This window comes from Pipistrellus kuhlii, unplaced genomic scaffold (genome assembly GCF_014108245.1).
Source record: "Pipistrellus kuhlii isolate mPipKuh1 unplaced genomic scaffold, mPipKuh1.p scaffold_m20_p_1, whole genome shotgun sequence".
NCBI classification, from domain to species: Eukaryota; Metazoa; Chordata; class Mammalia; order Chiroptera; family Vespertilionidae; genus Pipistrellus; species Pipistrellus kuhlii.
In genome coordinates, this window is record NW_023425404.1 from 129,897,055 (window position 1) to 129,916,012 (window position 18,958).

Genomic DNA, 18,958 nt, shown 5'->3' on the forward strand with positions numbered 1-18,958 from the left:
CATGCCCTTGCCCGGAACCGAAACCAAGACCCTTCAGTCCACAGGCTGACGCTCTATTCACTGAGCCAAACCGGTTTCAGCAAGACTGTGTTTTTAATTCCTTGCATGATTCATATATCCCGCCATTAGATTAATAGATGCCCAAGATTCTTTTGATATCTCAAATGCAATGATTTTTTTTTTGCCTATGCTTAACTTTAATTATACTTAAATCATAGACTTCAGAGAATTTTTATAGTTTTAAAGACCTCATAGAATACCTATCCTAACTACATGATTTTATAGATGATAAACTATAGGCCCAGGGAATTTAGGTAATTTACCCCAAATTACCCCAATTAAATGACAGATCTGAGACTAGAATTTAGGTCCAGCATTGAAATTTGGTCTTTTTGCCACTGAATTAGACTGTTTATAAACTCGCCTTTTAAGCTAATGACCAGTCCTATCAATACATGATTCCTCACCAAAAAAATTTCACAGCCTTCAAAGGCTTTCCTGCCTATCCATCATCTCAAGACCACTCGCTGGAAGACCACACACATGCAAAGCCGGCTATCTCAAGCTCAGACCAGTTAGCTGAAGTAGACTATTGCGCCTTGGCCTTGACCTCACATTCACTCTAGCTCTATGACATTCCCAGTTTCATTCTTTACCAAATATTTAGGTTTCCTGTAGTGACTGCACTGTGATCACCCTCTCTTTAGAATCCCAAAATGTCATTAGGACTTTGCCCAAATGTGTCCACTCCTTTGTGACCCCTTTGAAAGTTTAAATATGTAACATGGTACTAAGGATGATCTGTTTTCCAGCATTTCCCGATGAGAGGAATCACCTGGCAGGCTTATTAAAAATACACGTTTCCTGCAGCTACTGAGGTCTGCCTGGGGCCCCAGGCTCTTTATGTTTAACAAGCACCACACTGATTTCATCATCAGACCAATGGGGACAACCCCACCCTCCTGCCATGTAGACATGGTCTCTCCTCCCTCCTGCCCCACCCAGAAAGACTCGATGGGGCTTGGAGACTGAAATAATCTTCAAGGCTTTCAAATTTTCTTGATGAAGTTAATGTCTGTGCTTAAAAGTTAAAGAGTGAACCAGTTAAACTCTGTTTCTAACATCCTGCTGCTGATAGAACATAGGTGTACTGTATTCTTAGATTTAAAAAAAAAAAAAAAAAGAGTCAACAAAATTTATCACTTCTCATTGCTTTTGTAATGTAACCCTAAACTAAATTCAAACCTTCTCCATTTAAACATTGGGCAGACGAACTTACAACATGTAAGTTCTGTGATCTTCATGTTTTCTTCTGGGATCGGATATTTGCTCTCAACTCTATTGATTAATCCATGTAGGGGCCTGACTTGGCAATGTCCGTAAATGAGGACTCACTAAATGGCATTACTTCAAACATCAGCGGCTATATTTTTAGCTCATTCCCCTGGGCAAAATGCTTAAAGGCTTAAAATGTCTGTGTATAACACTGTCCTGCATATTCCAGTTTTCCATTGCAGCAGAGTAGGTTTTTTATTACTGAATCTCCTTCAGCATCCTCCACTGACTGTCTGATTTGCTTGGTCAGAACAATGTGGCACCACACCAGTTTCCTTGATATACAAGTGAAAATTTCAGGAACTCAGTTATATATATATTTTGATTCTAAAGAGCATACTTTCTAGGGTGTTTTGTTTCCTAGAATATTATTTGTCCATTTCAGTTTATTAATTTTGTAATGTTTTAGAAATTAACTTTGAACTGTTGCAAGACAAATCTAGCCTGACTCAGCTGTTACCTAAAACTGGAATCTGCAACCATTTCCGAGAGCCTGGCTCTCTTCTCTCGTGGCTGAAGCGCCCGTGATAGCAACCAAAACTGGCGTTTGCTTTTGCATTTAGGGTGAACCAGGGTTAAATGGTGTTAAAGGATTGAAGGGTGAACCAGGTCAAAAGGGTGACAGAGGACCCCTTGGTCTTCCAGTAAGTAAAGAAAACTTTCCATTTCAGTGCACATCTCAGACTTTTCTTTCTCCCTTCAGCAGCACCTCTGGTGTGCTTGGCAACTGCTACTAGTTGAGACTTCTGTGACTAGAGAACACACTGTGTTTGTTAGGGCAGAGCCCAGCCCCAGTTCCTTTCCCTGATGCCCGCTCTCCTGTAAGAGCAAGACCCCTTACACACCATGCCAACGCTGTTTTGTCCTTCAGTTACATACATGCCAGCCTTCCTCTGTTAAAGCTGACAGTTCTCCTCCCATCACCCTCCTCTTTGCAAATGTGCTGTGCTCATAATTTCTCCCAGACTTTTTTTTTTTTTTTTAATAATTTAGTACAGTTTAAATTCTCCTTCAAATTTTTTTTTTCTCCTTTGATACGCAAACTGTAGCCCTCTGTTGGTGGCAGGTGTGCAATTGGCCTTTGTTGATGGCATGAAGTCAGTGCTGTGGCTCCTGACATTAATCAGTCACATCGAGGACTAAATGTTGTGTGTTGTTTGTTTTGGAAATGCTCTCTTAAGAGATTATTGTGGCAATAGTGGACAGGATGGGAGAAGCATTTTGCAATTGTTTAGAGATTTTTATTTTTAAGGGGAAAAATGGATTTTGACCTTACCTGCACCTCATGCTAGTCTTCTTTCCACAAATAAAAAAATTTTTTTTAAATGGTTATTGACTATAAGGTTGTAGTTTCAAGCTTTTACTATGCTGTCTATTCAGTGAATGCCAACAAAAGTCAATAAAGAACATTATAAATTACATAATTAAAATGACATAAAATTGGTAATAGGAAACAATTTATACATATATTTTACACATAAAAATTGATTACCAGTTATTTTATTTTCCCTGTGGGTACTATATCTTAAGTAGTAAGTATTCTACTTGATAACCAGTGCCTTACATAAATCAGGCATATAGTAGATGTTAATAGATATTCATTTACTGAATGAATGGTAGAGCATAGGTTAAATCATACCAATTAAATTAATGGATGACCTCAGAATAAAACCTCTATAATATACGTGAGTCATTAATTCACATCCCAGATGAATATATTATCAATGCAAAAATGTTACCATCTCCTTATTTTATTTAATTGTTATAATAATAGTACTGAGCAAAGTACCAAAAAGCAAAAAAAAAAAAAAAAAAAAAAAATTTGGATTTCGGTATCATTTAAATTTAGGACTAGTGATCATCTTTATACACTTAGCAGAAAGCTCTGCATATGCTATCATTAAACAAACAACACACTTTTTAAAGTTTTCAATCATTGCTAGTTAAAGATGTTTTTGCAGTGATAATCCTCATAATAAAATTATACAGAATGAATTATAAAATAAAATCTAAAATTACCCAAAATATATATGGTATAGCATCATTGGTAGAGTTTGCAGCTGGAATATACTTTTTTCTTTTGTTTTGTATTATTAATTACATCTGAAGGATAAAATGGGAAAATAGTTTTGCAACCTTGCCAATAGAATTTATAGGGCTGGTGCCTTGTCTTTCCTTAATACTCCTTCATCTAATCAATTTTTTAAAAGACTATAAATAAATGTCAAAGAAGCAATTGTGCTTATTCTTGAAATAAGCATTGAAAATGTCATCTTTTAATCATCCACTGGAGTCCAAGGTGAAGGAGAGCATGCGTTGCACTGGATTTTTGAAACATTTCCCATCCAGACTTTGCTGCAATGATTATTTGATTACTTCAAGTGAGTCGAGGAACAGTTTTGTTTGGGACAGTTATTTTTTGTTTGGGCTCATGAACTATTTCTGGCTTTTTCCTGTTCCTAGAAGTCCCTCTAGTGGTAACTAATGTGAACACAATAAGAACAACCCAGAAATCAATGACTTCATGTACAATAAAAGCCACAGTCATCCGGGCATGTTCAAGTTCTGCATTTGTTATTCGTAAAGGCTATTTTAACAAGCAAGACTAGAGTTTTTTTCTTCTCCTCGAAATGCTATCCTTGATTGATTATTATAATGAGCCCTTTCTTAGGAGATCGGCCATTATTTTTCCTTCAGAATTTAAGAAAAACATTGTGAATTAGTACAGTCTTTAGAAAACAAATTTCATATGGATATTAGCAGCCTGTGGCTGTTACTGTAACTACTTTAAAGCCCACTCTATGAATCTCATTACCTTGATTTCTAAATAAGAATTTGTCAAATGGAAATGTCATAAAAATGCCATCGTCTATGGGGGTGTTTTTTGTCCTGTGTTTTGTTTTTTTGTTTTTTTGTTATTTTTTTAACTAACAATTTGTAGCAATGTGATATTCATCCCAGAACCCTGTGACTGGGGATTATGTTGTTTGAAGTGTTACACTTGTTCATTGGTACCTCATACTAATCTCTGTTCTTGTCATTCGTGTTACACCCACCAACCCTGCTACCAACCAAATCACACAGGGAGCATCTGGCTTAGACGGAAAGCCAGGAGCCCGGGTGAGTCAGTGCCTTGTCTTGCTCCAGCGCGTTTGTGGCTGTGAATTCTGTGCTTCCGGACAGACCCCTTTGGCTCATGTGTTCCCACTAAAAGATGAGGGTACCTAGGATTGGGGTAAAATGAGGAGGTGGGCAAAGACAGTGGCAGAGAAGGGGAAGGTGGACAGAGCATGGGCTGAGGCTCTATGGGAAGTACAGCCTTAACTACAGAACATGTTTCTGAAATGGGAGCGCAGGTCTGGATTACCTGCTGGGTGACAAGAATAGCAGTCCAATTGGCATCACTGTCTTAGAATCCTGGCAGATTTCTCCATAACCAATGACATCTCCTGGAATTCCAGGAGAAAGACCTTCTGACGGGATTAAAATAATGTGGATTTATTTTTAAGTTGTTTCTCCTTTCATGTTTATGTTCATATTAGAAATGTAACTTCTTCATTGGACTAACTTTCAAAATCTTTGTTCATCAAGATGAATTGTCTGTCTTCTGTTGTTGTCTCTTTTCTCTGGCTCTTAACAGCTCCACCTCTTACATTTCAGCTGCAGGGACTCAGTATTTACAAGTTTTCTGAAGATGAACATTGAGTTCAGGCAGTAAAAGATTAGTTTAAGATGGTGAGAATTCACCAACGTTAGAATGAACTTAAAACCCTCAGTTACTTCACATCACAAGGCTGTAAGAGAATAAGCAAGCGCAGTAGGAGAGAAATAAAAACACTATAAACGTGTGTGCTGAATAGTCCCATTTGCAGATTTTATGACAAATTCTTTGCAAACCTAAGCGTAGTCTCCCTGAAAATGAGCCAACATACTTAAAGTCCTTGCTACAATTTTAAGAATCAAAAAGAAATTTTTAGCTCTTCGATTCTAAAAACCTTCCTCAGGCAGCCATTATTTCCCTTGAGCCTCAGGGATCCTATATCCATTCAAATGCTATCTCGTGGGCCACAGAAATCCTGATCCTAAACCAAGAGGCCTGAAGGCAATGATGCCGCTCAGTCATCAGCTGCCTGGTTTGTGCCTTGTAAGCCTAGTGTAAGGTGACCAGACGTCCCGCTTTGGGCGGGACCGTCCCAATTTTTAACAATTTGTTAAAAGGCCGCAGGACGCGGGACAAATTGTTAAAAATCGGGACTGTCCCGCCAGAAGAGGGACGTCTGGTCACCTTACTAGTGACTTCAGCCACTGCAGCAGGACCTGCAACAATCATTCCTTCGCTTGAAGCCCCCTGCTGCTCCACATGGAGCTCAGGAAAGCTTGGTTTGAACACCGTTGTCATTTAACTTTGTTCATTTGTGTAACTGTTCAAGCCTTTGAAGCAACTGAAAACAAGGCCTTGGAGCATCGGTGGCCAAGGAAAGTAGGGCTGGCATTAGGGGCGGAGAATGAATGTGAACAAGAGGTGATGTGAAGAAAAAAAAAAAAAAACAACTGCAGGTTTTTTTAAGCTTGGGGGAGGCAGAGTGAAGATGCTCCATGTAGTCAGGAAGGAGATGTGTAATTAAAGATGATCTACGGCTTTTTGTGTGGGCCCTTCATTGAAACAGGCAGTTAAATAATTCATCCCGCTTGCATGAGATTCTTGAAAACCACTGGCCTGAAAGAATCAAGCATAAAGCACTCTGAAAGGAGATGAGTTGTCTTGCTGACAGTCTTGGGCGTCACTCACCCAGGAAAGCTCGGGGTACATTATGACTGCTTTTCTTACAGCCCTGGGATATGTCTCATATGATCTTATCTTTTATCTCTTTGTAGGGGACAGATGGCCCCATGGGACCCCATGGCCCTGCAGGTCCCAAAGGAGAAAGAGTAAGTTGCTCCTGAGGTTACTAAGCTGTGACCTAAGTAAGAAACTAAAGTGTGAACTTCCCAGAAGAAACAAAGGGCCATCTACTATTAAAGGAAAATAGATATGATCATATGTTCTATTCAGAGTCTTCACTCTGAGAGAGAGAACAGCAGAGCATAACATGGAATACAGCTGCCTTAATAGAAAACAGTGCATACATTCACATAGCTGACATGAATAGCTCAGAACCCATCAGAAGGCATTTTTTCTTAGCCTTCACCCGGTGAAGAGAAGTCAGTAGGGCTAGCATTTCAATGACTCCATGTTCTGGCTGATCATTTCACAGAAAGCAGTTTTATTTCATTGAGAGTAAGCTATAACTTTGTAAAGAAGATGACAAAAATCTACATATTCTTTTCCATGCAGTTATACATGCTGCTGTTTAAAAAAAAGAAAGAATAGACTGTCTTCCTTTAACCATACGGAAATAATTTCAGTGCATTATAAAACAAAAACCTTTCACTAACCTCACTATTGCTAGGCCATGTTTCCATATCCTTGGGAAGGAAAAAAAAAAAAAAAAGTCAGAGTGGAAGATAAATATCTGACACACAAAAATGTGCTGCCGCATCAGCAGCTGGTCATCTGTCTGGAACTCCTCTCCCTCTTTCTCTGTTTTTCTCCCACTTTCCCTTTTCCTCACCTTGGAACACTTAGAAGTGCTTGTGTGTCTGAGTGGAATTGTGTCATCGGTTTCCCCACCATCCAGGATGGGATGGGGGGGGAAAGGATCCTAAGAGCAAGGGCTTCAGAATGTTGGAAATAATTCACTTGTGGTCTTTTAAAACTAGATAGAGTTTCACCAATCTGGGATAATTTGTCCACATAGTGATTTCTTTGGCGTACATCCCAATACCATGTTCCATAAATTGAATTCATTCATTCCATAAATATTTATCACATGTTACGGTGTATGAAGCACAGTGCGCTTTCAGTATGAAATGGAAGCACACACCTCCTTTTTATGTAGAGTCTATTTTGCTCCAGTGAATGGAATGCCGTTATAATTAATTCCTCATCCCATAATCGTTTACTAATACACGACATATATTTATTCAGGACTGTAAAGGAAGCAGCTATTTTCCCTGATCTAGAAGAGCTTACAACCTAATTGCAGAGGGGGGGAAAAAAAGATCCCTGAGAGAAAAATAACCAGATAATGAGGCCACAGTGAATACAGAGAGGCCCAGACTGCCATACAGTGCTGAGGGAAGCTGACTTCGTCCAAGAATGCTTCTAGAAGGAGGCGACTCCTAGAGGCATACATAGTCTGAATCTGCAACTACCTTTATCTGATCTTATTTCTGAGATCAAGCCAATGACTTAGGAAGCTCTTCTTCATTAAAAAATATTTAAAAGCGAAGAGCTTCCACTGCTGACCCACTCGAGCACTGTATCAAGAAATGCAGTGCATGTACTAAAAATGGAGCAGCAAATCTCAAGTAGTCTTTTGGCAGGAGGCCCTGGGGCTCAAGAGGGTTTACCATTTGGTAAATCAGCTGCTACTTCCGACCGCTCCACACCGTCACAAGAGTATCAGGTCTCGGCCCTGGGGCAGGATTAACCGGGAGAGCAAATGAAATCTCTAAGAATTTCTGAAGGCATAGTTGAAGTCAAATGGTGGGCAGTGTAAAGTGTTACACTTGTATTTATTTACTCAGCACGTTAACTATCTTAACTGGGTCGGATATCCGTACTCCCTAAGTGCCCCTCACCCAGAGTGCTAAACTGGAGTGTGATTCTCGGTGTTAATTGATGGAGGGGCCATCTGGACTTGTCTTGAAGAAGGTTCAAGTTTTAAAGCGGGAGGAATTGGGAAAGGGGGCCATTCTAGAATAATTTCTTTAGTGTAGACATGCAAATGAGAGAGCCTGAATAAAATTAGACCAGCCTAAAGGAAGCCAGACATTTGACAGTGTTGTTCAGAAACTGTCAAAAGCGTGACTGGCACCATTAGTATTCAGCTCTTCAAGCTCAAGGAGGTTCCTGTCTTCAGCTGATTTCTTCGTCTGGCCTTGTAACTTCTTAGGAGCGCTGCAGAAGTTGTTAAATTGGAGAGCTGCAAGACTTTCTATTTTTTATTTTTTTTTTGAATTATTTAATCCAGGAGAAGAAGCTGCACATTTCCAATCCCTATGTGTTAATATTTCACTCCTGGAAGTTTTCAAATGGAGACCATTAGGATGCTTTTGACTCTAAATGACAGACCCCCCCAACTCAAAATATTGTCCAATGAAGACCTTTATTGTTTTATATAATAAAACGTTTAAGCCGAAGCCGGTTTGGCTCGGTGGTAGAGTGTCAGTCTACGGACTGAAAGGTCCCAGGTTCGATTCCAGTCAAGGGCAGCTGGTCAATGTTTCTCTCTCATTGATGTTTCTAGCTCTCTATCTCTCTCCCTTTCTCTATGTTAAAAATCAATAAAATATATTTTTAAAAAAACACAAAAAAATGTTCAAGGAGGGATTCTCGGCTTTGCTTCTGTGCCCTTCCCACCTGCTGGCCTTGTCTTCTGACCACTGGCAACCAGGTTCCCGTGATACTGACCTCCCCCGCCCCCCTCCAGGAGCCATGGGCAGAATACACAGACCTTCCCCTCTCGTGCCTCTTTCCGTCCCAGCTGACTTCCCCCACACCTCCTGTCCACTCCTGAACCAGTCACTGCTGAGAGAAGGGGATTGCTATTAGCTTAAAGTAATTATTTGGGGAAGCCAATTCTATGTGAGAAGTTCCACACACAAATGTTTGAGTGACAGCTTAATTCAAATAAGCCATGGTATATTCATTTCAAAAACAAAATAAAGCCGAAGTGCTCAATCAGAGGAGGAAGAAGGGGGTAGGTATATCAAAATAATCTGAGGAGCCTTTTCAAATGAAATCTACTCTAATCTGTTGAGTTTTTTAAAACTAGATCTACCCAGGCTATGTGAGCTCTCCTTTTAAACCCCTACCTCCCACTACACATACCCACACCACCACCACTATCACCACTACCACCACCACCAACACCATTTTAAAAATCATAAATAACATGCCAGCTCAAAATGAAATAAATTTATTTTGAATTAATTTGAGTTGCTCTTTGAGTTGCTGAGCCTTTTTTTTATTAAAAAAATAAGAACTTTTATTGTATAATGACAGCTACTATTTCTGGGACATATTATTCAATATTTGACAACAGTGACTTACATAATTTATAATCAGAAAAATTGTCTTCAGAAAAATTCTTGTAGAATATGTATTATTATTCTTATTTAACAGCCAATGAAACACAGGCACAGAAAGGTTAAGAAAGTTACCTAAGCCCTGATTGTGGGGGTTGGGGGGGGCGGGGAGAGACTGGAGGGGAGGCAGTGGCTCAGTTGGTTGGAGCATAGTCTACACAAAGGGTTTTGAGTTCAAAACCTGGTCAGGGCACAGACCTAAGTTGTTGGTTCAATCCCTGTTTGGGGTGCCTAGGAAGAGAAAACCAATCGATGTTTCTCTTTCTCTTCCTCTCTCTCTAAAATCAAGAAAAACATAAGCTTGGGTGAGGATTTAAAAAAGAAAGTTGCCTAAGGCCATACAGATAGTTAGGAATTCAAATTTAAGTGTGTTTTATTTCAGCCGAGACTGGTTTGGCTCAGTGGATAGAGCAGCCTCGGCCTGCGGACTGAAGGGTTCCGGGTTCGATTCCGGTCAAGGGCATGTACCTTGGTTGCAGGCGTGTCCCTGGTGGGGGGTGTGCAGGAGGCGGCTGATCGATGATTCTCTCTCATCTATGTTTCTGACTCTCTATCCCTCTCTCTTCCTCCCTGTAAAAATCAATAAAATATTTTTTAAATAAATAAATATAATAAAAATAAATGTGTTTTATTTCAAAGCTTGCCACTTTCCTGAAAGCAAATGCTGCTATTTCAGGAATGCTGAGTAAAAGTTCAAAAGTATTTATCATATTTATTTTCAGTGGCCTTCTGTTCTTTATGTGCTTCTGGGTGACAGTGCTAATTAGCTTCACCAATCCCCACATTCAGATTAAAGAAGATTGTTAACCGGGACTTTAAATGTTCTCCAATGGGCATCTGGAGTATAGACAAACACAGCAAAATACATGGATCTGCATTCACAGTTAGCAGCTGAACTTGGCACTTTACTCATGAGAAAGATTTACTAGCCTTTGAACTTCTTCAGAAGTGTGATAAAAGGAGGTAACATTTTCTGTCTGACCACTCACGTAAACATCATCGTGACTCCTGACGTTTTCACACTAAGTCCTGACAGACACATTAATTTTGGAGATGGGGGCAGAGGGGGTTTTCTACTTGAAACGCAGAATATCTTTTTCTCTGTCGTTGCAATTATTTCATATTCATGGGACCACCTCCAATTACTCTTATTCTTTATAAACATTCAAAATTATCATTTAAGCCTTGGCTGGTTTTTCTTAGTGGTTAGAACATCAGCCCATACACCAAAGGGTCGAGGGTTTTAGTCCCGGTCAAGGGTATGTAACTGGGTTGCAGTTTCCATCCCCAGCCCTAGTGGGAAGCAACCAATCAATCTATCTCTCTTTTCTTTCTCTCTCCCTCTCTCTCTGTCCCCCCCCTTTCTCTTTCTCTTTCCCTCCCTCCTTTCTTCCCTCCCTCCTTCTTCCCGCCCTCCCCAGTACTCTCTCTACGAATCAATGGAAAAAATATCCTTGGGTGAGAAGTAACAATAATAAATAAATACATAAATAAATAATAACTTAAAATAATTTGTAACAAATAAACGTTTCACATTAATGCCCAAGAAACCCTAATACAGCATCCTAGACATGCTGGTCCTTTGGCACAACCAGGCAATGGAAGTCTTATGCTCTTTCTATAATAAAGTGAGTTAATAAAATCGTCTCACGTAGATTTCTTTTACTGTATCATTAATGGCAATTCTGGCAGAGGCTGAACCTTCGGTATTTTGATGGAGTGATAATTCAAACAGGAGCTTTACACACGGGCCATTAGGGCACAGGTGTGAATATTGGTGTTTGTGTCTGGTTTGAACTTTCTGCTTTTCGTTTTAGGGCGAAAAAGGCGCTGTGGGAGAGCCCGGACCCAGAGGGCCCCATGGCCTGCCCGTGAGTTCTCTGTCTCGTGTGCAGTCTTCACCTTCAGCTTGCACACATCACCTGTCACTGACACACGTAACCGCTCCCTTGTGGGACCAACTAATCACATTACAGGAGCAAGAACAGTCCACTCATTCTCTCCAACCCCAGTATCACCATGTCCTCCAGAGACAGGTCACATTCGTGTCATCCTCCCACTCATGTACAGACTCATGCCCTCACACGTCACAAGACGGACAGGATCAGAGCTTGTCCATGGATGGACAGCAGCAGCCTAAAGGTGGGACTTCCCCTGTCCAGTGACACCTTGCCCATACCATCTGACTGGACAGACGCCCATGACTGGCACTTCTTTGGAAAGCCACTGTACCAGAAGTGGGAGTAGGAGCTTTATTTAAAACAGCTTCCTGCAGCTTTTATCTGTTTTCATAGGTTACTTACTAAAACCACTCTTGCTAATTATTTCTCAAATTGATGTTTCCGATGACTCGATGCCTCTGATCCCTCTGTTACTGTCATCACAGGGGATCTTGAACATAGGATGTGGATAAAAATTCTCAATGACACAGACTTCAAATTGAGGCCTTGGGTTTGCTTTAGGACAATATTTTTGGGATCACCATAAATGACCCTATTGGGTAGGGAAGGACTGCAATAGAAGTGTATGCTTGTATTGAGGTTTGTAACCTCCATGCACTTCCACATACCCTGGATTTCAGTTTTTATGAACTGAAATAATAAACCAAAACCATCATTACTTCAATGCTAAAAGAGAGGCTGGTTTTAAAATAGATTTACAGTGAAGGCTGGTTTTTAAAATAGATTTCAGTTGATGGAATCAAAGCAGCCTCCCAGGGACTCTGGGTGGATCCATTGTGAGGCACAATAGGCCACTGCCCTGACCGTCTGCGCCATGGAGTGCATTTATCATCCTTGCTCAATGGCCTCTGGCTCCTTTTATATTTGGGGATCATCCGTTTACAAAGTTTACTTAAAAACAGTGTTTTAAGTTGTGACCTCCACACTCTCAATATTTATGGACAAGGTGCACTCTAGCCAAATCCAAACTATATTTAACAATAAAGTTTCCACATTTTTTTACTCATGTCTGAGCTCACTGCTCAGAGAATTAAAGCAGCATTGATTTGCATACTGTATTAGTGCTGGTGTCGTTTTGAAATCAGCTAAATGATTTTTGCTTTCAATTTACTTTCTGACTTGATAACTTGGACACCAACCATTCAACTTCAGCAAAAAAGCAAACTATTTAACCTGATATATAAGATAACATTTTCATGACTCGTAACAGCAACACTAACAGTCATTTCACTTGATTTGGTGGGGGGGAAATGTGTAATACTAATCAGTTCTTTTTCACATTGGTGAAGTAGTTCTAATACTAGTGTTGCATGTCCAGGCAGCCTTAATGAAAACAATAACCTATTCATGAAACCTAAGGACACTAATACAGCTACTGTGGTTCTTTGGCAGGGGAAAGATGGAGAGCCTGGTCTTGATGTAAGTAATGCATGCAATGAGCATTTTCCTATTATAATAGATGCTGATGGTCTCCATCATCAATAACAGCAAGGATATGTCTTATTGTTTCTGTACACGTAGATATGTATACAACAAAAATTGCTACGCATAAAATACACTAAGAGTGTTTGTGTAAAATAAACATAAAGGGGAAAAGTAATTATCTGGTATAAAATTAATAATTGATAATTGATAGTGCCACTTTAAAATACTTTCCCAAATTAAGAGCACTCTCAACATTTGTATGTGAACCACTTATTTTAAAATATGCATAAAATTAAAGTATCTTTCACCTGCTACCCTTAAGTAATGGTGTATTATATCTATCCTCAAAGCTCTTATACCATATTTTTTAACTGAAAGTCCCTATTTATCTTACAATTCTATAAATATAGAGAATCTCAAACGTAAATGCCTCTTGAAATGCACACTGCTTATCCTGTATTAGGTGAATAATAACAATAGCAAAAGTAATAGTAGTTACTGTTCATTGAGCAACTTGTAAGTGCAGACATAATTCTGGTACTTTATTCCATCGCATTCAATGCTCCCACCAACAGTTGTGTAGTAAAGACCATTAACCCCATTTTAGTCAGAGGACTAAAATGCTGAGGTAAGAGGTGTGCACTCGGCCACACAGAGCAGTGATCTTCCCAGGGTTCAAACTAGGATCCTGATATTCTCTCCACTGTCCATTTCTTAGGAGTAAAATCAAGAAACCTCTAGTATGTAGATAGTTGTCATGTTAGCAAACTATTATTCCTAAGTGCCACTTTCTGTAAGTTTTGAGATTGTTGACATGCCTTTTTCCTTTCTGTCTCTGTTTCAGAAACATGCCATTTTAAATTTATGTTTTCCACTTGATTGTGCCACCGTTACATCAGTCGATCTCTTTGGTTTGCTTTTTGTCCCCTAGGGCTTCCCTGGTCCACGAGGCGAGAAGGGCGATCTAGGAGAAAAGGGAGAAAAGGTGACCTCTGCCTCCCAGCATGTGCCTGCTTGACCTTTGTCGTGCTGTCTGCTTTGCTTCAGCGGGGCGGGTCTTTCCTGCGTCTGCCCCCTCTCCGTCCTGTGCTCCAAAAACACGCTGATGCCTGATCTGAGGACTCGGCCCTTCACAGGGGAAGGAAGAAGGCTTTGCCACTAGCAATAAGAGCACTGTCTAATATGGAGGAAAACATTATAATCCCCAGATAGCCTGGCTACTATTTTTCAGCTACCTGACACCAGTGTATTGAAAGATGTAATGTTCAGGGATTCTTGAAAGTGGGGGGAAAAAATTACACATTAACGTAAATGGAAATAGCACAAATCCGTAATGGTTTTCTGGCCAAGTTCGCCCAACCCAGTAAAGCTTTAGTTATCTTCCCAGCATTCCTAGGGAAGGGATGGGAGATATGTTCTGTGTCTTGATGTTTTTTTTAACTGGAAAAATAGAAGACAAGCAGTGTGATTGATAAACCCCAGTGAGTCCATTAGGCAGCTTTTAGGGGCTGTAGGTATTTTTAAGTGAAGATGTTGGTGTATTTTCTGAGGTCATGTTTAGGTTCCATCTCAGGTCCATCAGCTCCAGGGTACACCGGGTCCAAAATCAGGCAAAAGAGTTATCTGTCTGAAAGTAAAGTTTAGATTATGGGTTTTTTAAATCATTTTTTTTTCCTTTTCTCTCCCCTTTGCTTAGATCTTTGAAGAATAATTTTGTACAGTTCAAATGTAAATTGCACTTTCACAGTTCAGTTATATTTCTCAGAGTAAATCATGTCCTGATCTATTTAACAACACACTGTTTCAAAACCCTAGGGGAAAAAAATTTTTTTAATATATTGTATTGATTTTTTTACAGAGAGGAAGAGAGAGGGCTAGAGAGTTAGAAACATTGATGAGAGAGAAATATTAATCAGCTGCTTCCTGCACACCTCCTACTGGGGATGTGCCTGCAACCAAGGTATATGTTCTTGACCAGAATTGAACCTGGGACCTTTCAGTCTTTAGGCTCTATCCACTGAGCCAAACCAGTTTCAGCAGGAAAACAATTTTTTTAACAGGGAAGTTCATAGCTTTTGAAAAGCAAGGCCAAGTGAGAATTTTCAAAGAAAGAAAGGTGTGAAGACTGCTCTGTATTTTACAGGCCTTAAGTATGACTTAGCTTCCCATTGGTAAGAGAGCTCATGTGAGTGGTTATGTAAAAAGCACCACCACCACCACCGCCGCCGCCACCACCATGAATCTGATTACATTTATTGAGCACTTAAGTGTTTTCCCAAAAGTGATAGTCTTTTCAACCTCATAACAACCCCCTGAAGTTGGTGCTATTTTGTTCCCATTTCACAGGCAAAGCCGCTGAGGCAAAAAAAATATATATAATAATAATAATAATAATAATAATAATAATAATAATAATAATAATAATTCTTTTAGTCTGAATTACAAATTCTAACCATAAAATATAAATGTACTGCTACTTTAGCTCAAGGCAGGCATACTTTAAAGATTATAGATTTTCTAGATATTTACCTGGTGGGTAGTGTGAGTGCAAAATCTTACTCCAAAGTATGTCCCATTATGAGGATACTTACTTTAATGCTCTTTTAAACAAAGAAGAAAATACCAGCATTTTAACTTATGAAAATACTAACCTATAAATGTAATCCTCAGAGTAATGTTAATCACCCATACAAAATGTTTTCATATTTCAGATTCCTATTGTATAGAAGTTTTATCTATAGGAAAATTAGATTCGAAGTGTGAACACTTTATGTATAGCATTCTTTGACATGAGCGATTAATATTAGCAGGAACCCTTAATGTGCTCATACCCAGATGGACAGATGGTTTTGTGTTATAAAACTAGGTTGATTAATAATATCACTGATATATTGTTCTTTATACAATCATGTCTGTGTCCTAGCTGGTTTGGCTCAGCGAATAGAGCGTTGCCCTGCAGAGTGAAGGGTCCCAGGTTCAATTCCGGTCAAGGACACGCACCTCGGTTGCAGGCTCCTCTGCAGCCTGGCCACATGCAAGAGGCAACCAATTGTTGTGTTTCTCTCTCATAGATATTTCTATCTTTCCCTCTCTTCCCCTCTCTCTAAAAATCAATGGAAAAATTCCCTCAGGTGAGGATTTAAAAATAAATTTGTGTCTGTTTTTCATAACGCTTGAAGTTTACAAAAATATTACTGAGAAATTATTCCCAAAATCTCAGTCAGCATCAGTATGACAACACAGTTTGGCTAAGTTATTAATATGAGTTGATTTACCAAACAATGAAGTGAATGCTAAATGAATAAGACCTAGCACACCTGGTGTCGGTCACACCTACTCACCTAAACAAGTTTACATCCACTTCATGTCGTGGCACTGGAGTTATTTGCTGATGAAGTATGTTGATTCATTCCGCGTGAGTGAGCAATTTACTCCTCAACGCTCCTCCCAGCTTACCTCCTGTCACTCCTGCTCCCATCTCACCCTGGCTTCTCTAGGCTTTGTCTTTAATCACCATCAACTAAACCACACAGACTTTCTCTCTTTCCCTAGTATTATAATACAACAGCCCGAGTGTTCTTTTTTTTTTTTTAATAATAAATCTTTATTGTTCATATTATTACAAAAGTTCCTCATTTTCCCCCCTCCACCAGGTTCCCACCCCACCCTCTGCCCTTTCCCCACCCCCCATTGTCCTCATCCATAGGTGCACAGTTTATGTTCAGTCTCTTCCTATACTCCTCTCTCCCCCTTTCCCCAAGAATCGTCAGTCCACTCCCCTTCCATACCTCTGATTCTATTATATTCACCAGTTAATATTGTTCATAAGATTTTTTTTTAATTCCCTTGGTTTTTAGATTCACGTGTTGATAGTTACATATTTGTTGTTCATAGTGTTTATCTTTATTTACTTTCTCTTCTAAAAGAACCCCCTTCAGCAATTCATATAATTCTGGTTTGGCGGTGATGAACTCCTTTAGCTTTTTTTTATTAGTGAAGCTCTTTATCTGGCCTTCGATTCTGAGTGATAGCTCTGCTGGGTAGATTATTTTTCAGCCCGAGTGTGCTTGATTCTGAGCCTTCTGCTGCAACCTTTTTGGCGCACAGGACAGAACTGAGAAGCTTTCACGCACGCAGTCAGCATAAATATGTTTGTTCGAATGCATATCTCACATTTCTGTTGTGTGTGTGTCTTTTTACCTTTGAATATTCACGTTGTTTGGCTTCTGAAATTATTCCATTTTATCGTAACTGCCATCCTGATTGCAGAATGAATACCCTAATCTGCGTATGTGTTGTATGTTGTACTCGCCAGCTTCTTGTCTGTAAATATGCAGGTGTTTATGTTAATGTAAAACGGCTGAGGCGCCTGCCTTCCTTCTCCTCCTTTTGCCTCCTTTCCTATGTTCCAGCATCCCTCTGACCCACGGCGGGTTTCCACAGCCTTCACCTTGATTCCTAAACACTAATTTCCACGGCTACCTCCCCACTATGTTATTACCCTGCCTACCTCATTTTTAGTGTTAGCGCAGCTGAGTCCAAACTGCTTTTCCTCTCCTCAACAGAATTTATTCTTAATTGTAAGTAAGCTGGAAACCCATTTACCATTGTGAGCACCTGGCATGAGATCAATAAGAGTGAATTGAGGAAGATCCCTGCGTTTATAAAAAAGTCCGTTTCTCCCATTGGTGTTGCTAAGAAGTATTAGCACTTTTTAACTTCACTTATCTGACTTGATAAGGAAATTATTTGCTCTTAGTATCCTGAAAACAAATGTTAAAATAAATAGAAGCATATTTTTAATACATTGAATATTTTTTTTAATGAGAACTACAAAAAATAATGTCATAAAATTGTTTATATTTCAAAAAGGTAGACGCTGTTAATATTATTTTCTCTGGCTCAATGTAGCTTTCGCCTATTACAGGATTAGGGGGGAAAACAAGTTGACAAGTATTGAAAATTGTGAGAAGTATCCATTATTCCTCTGAACCACACCTGCACTGGCTGGCTTCAGTACAGTTGGTATCACACACACACACACACACACACACACACACACACGCCAGATCCACTGCACCGGGCTCTCTGTCAGCACTGATCTTCCTTCGTGATGGGTTGGCCTTTGGTCTCCTTCTATCAAATTTTTGAGTAACGTAAGTAAAATGCCACATATCGTTACCCAGAATCCATGGTCACTCTGTTATTTTTATAGTATCATGCCTTACCTAAACCAGAAAACAATGGTAAATGCCCTTCCAGACTTCTAATGGCTAAGTCATCTTTTGCATCACCATTATTTCCCCCCTCCAATAAAACCTGTCTTTTATTTAAACCCTTGTGTCCACAGGGGGAAAAGGGAAAGAAAGGCAAAAAGGGGCCCAAGGGGGAGAAAGGAGAACAGGGTGCCCCTGGATTAGATGCACCTTGCCCGTTGGTATGTCTGACTCATGGAACTCTGACTCAAGATGTCATGTGTGAGGGGGGTACGCTGGGAGAAGAGCAACCTGAAGGGGCCCATAAAAGTGGGATTCTGATGGGATCATTTAACACGGACTACTAGGTACTAGGACGATCCCTCTGGGTAATCCCGTTACGCTCCACATCTTGGGTCTGGCCACCAGCTCTGCCTGGTTTCTTAACACTCAAGTGTTGATCCAACGTGAACGGAGGCTCCAAAGAGGAACCGAATGGTTCTGTTCTTCTCAACAGAGGCTCAATCCCTCATGATATGGGGAGTTTTGTCCAATCGTATGTTACATTGCACTTAAGAGTTGCTCTTCTCCCAGCATCTTCTTATTGTGGTTGTTTCTGTAGCAGAATTTGTGCCTAAGTGATTTCTTGTTAGTAACGTTATGAGTTAATCTTTACAAACAGGGATTCCGTGGCATTAAGGGGGAAAAAGGGGAGCCAGGCCAGCCTGGCCTGGATGGGCTGGATGCCCCTTGCCAATTGGTACAGTATCTCTCTTTCCTACCATCCTGCATGCAGTTCCTTTGTTTATTACATATTCATCTCTATGGGTGTAAAGTGGTGCTTCTGGA

The 18,958-nt window shown here is 39.9% G+C and overlaps 1 protein-coding gene across 3 annotated transcripts in view; it reads left to right on the forward strand.

Moving 5' to 3' along the window:
• Nucleotides 1-18,958, forward strand: part of COL25A1 (collagen type XXV alpha 1 chain) — a 452,093-nt gene that overhangs the window by 422,456 nt on the left and 10,679 nt on the right. The window contains exons 31-37 of one of the 3 annotated variants that reach the window (XM_036409348.2): nucleotides 1,899-1,979; nucleotides 4,420-4,455; nucleotides 6,211-6,264; nucleotides 11,346-11,399; nucleotides 12,882-12,908; nucleotides 13,846-13,899; nucleotides 18,792-18,869. In XM_036409348.2, the coding sequence (XP_036265241.1) occupies nucleotides 1,899-1,979; nucleotides 4,420-4,455; nucleotides 6,211-6,264; nucleotides 11,346-11,399; nucleotides 12,882-12,908; nucleotides 13,846-13,899; nucleotides 18,792-18,869 (384 nt within the window). The remainder of the gene's footprint in view (nucleotides 1-1,898; nucleotides 1,980-4,419; nucleotides 4,456-6,210; nucleotides 6,265-11,345; nucleotides 11,400-12,881; nucleotides 12,909-13,845; nucleotides 13,900-18,791; nucleotides 18,870-18,958) is intronic. The other 2 variants (XM_045589089.1, XM_036409357.2) reach the window with 2 other exon arrangements.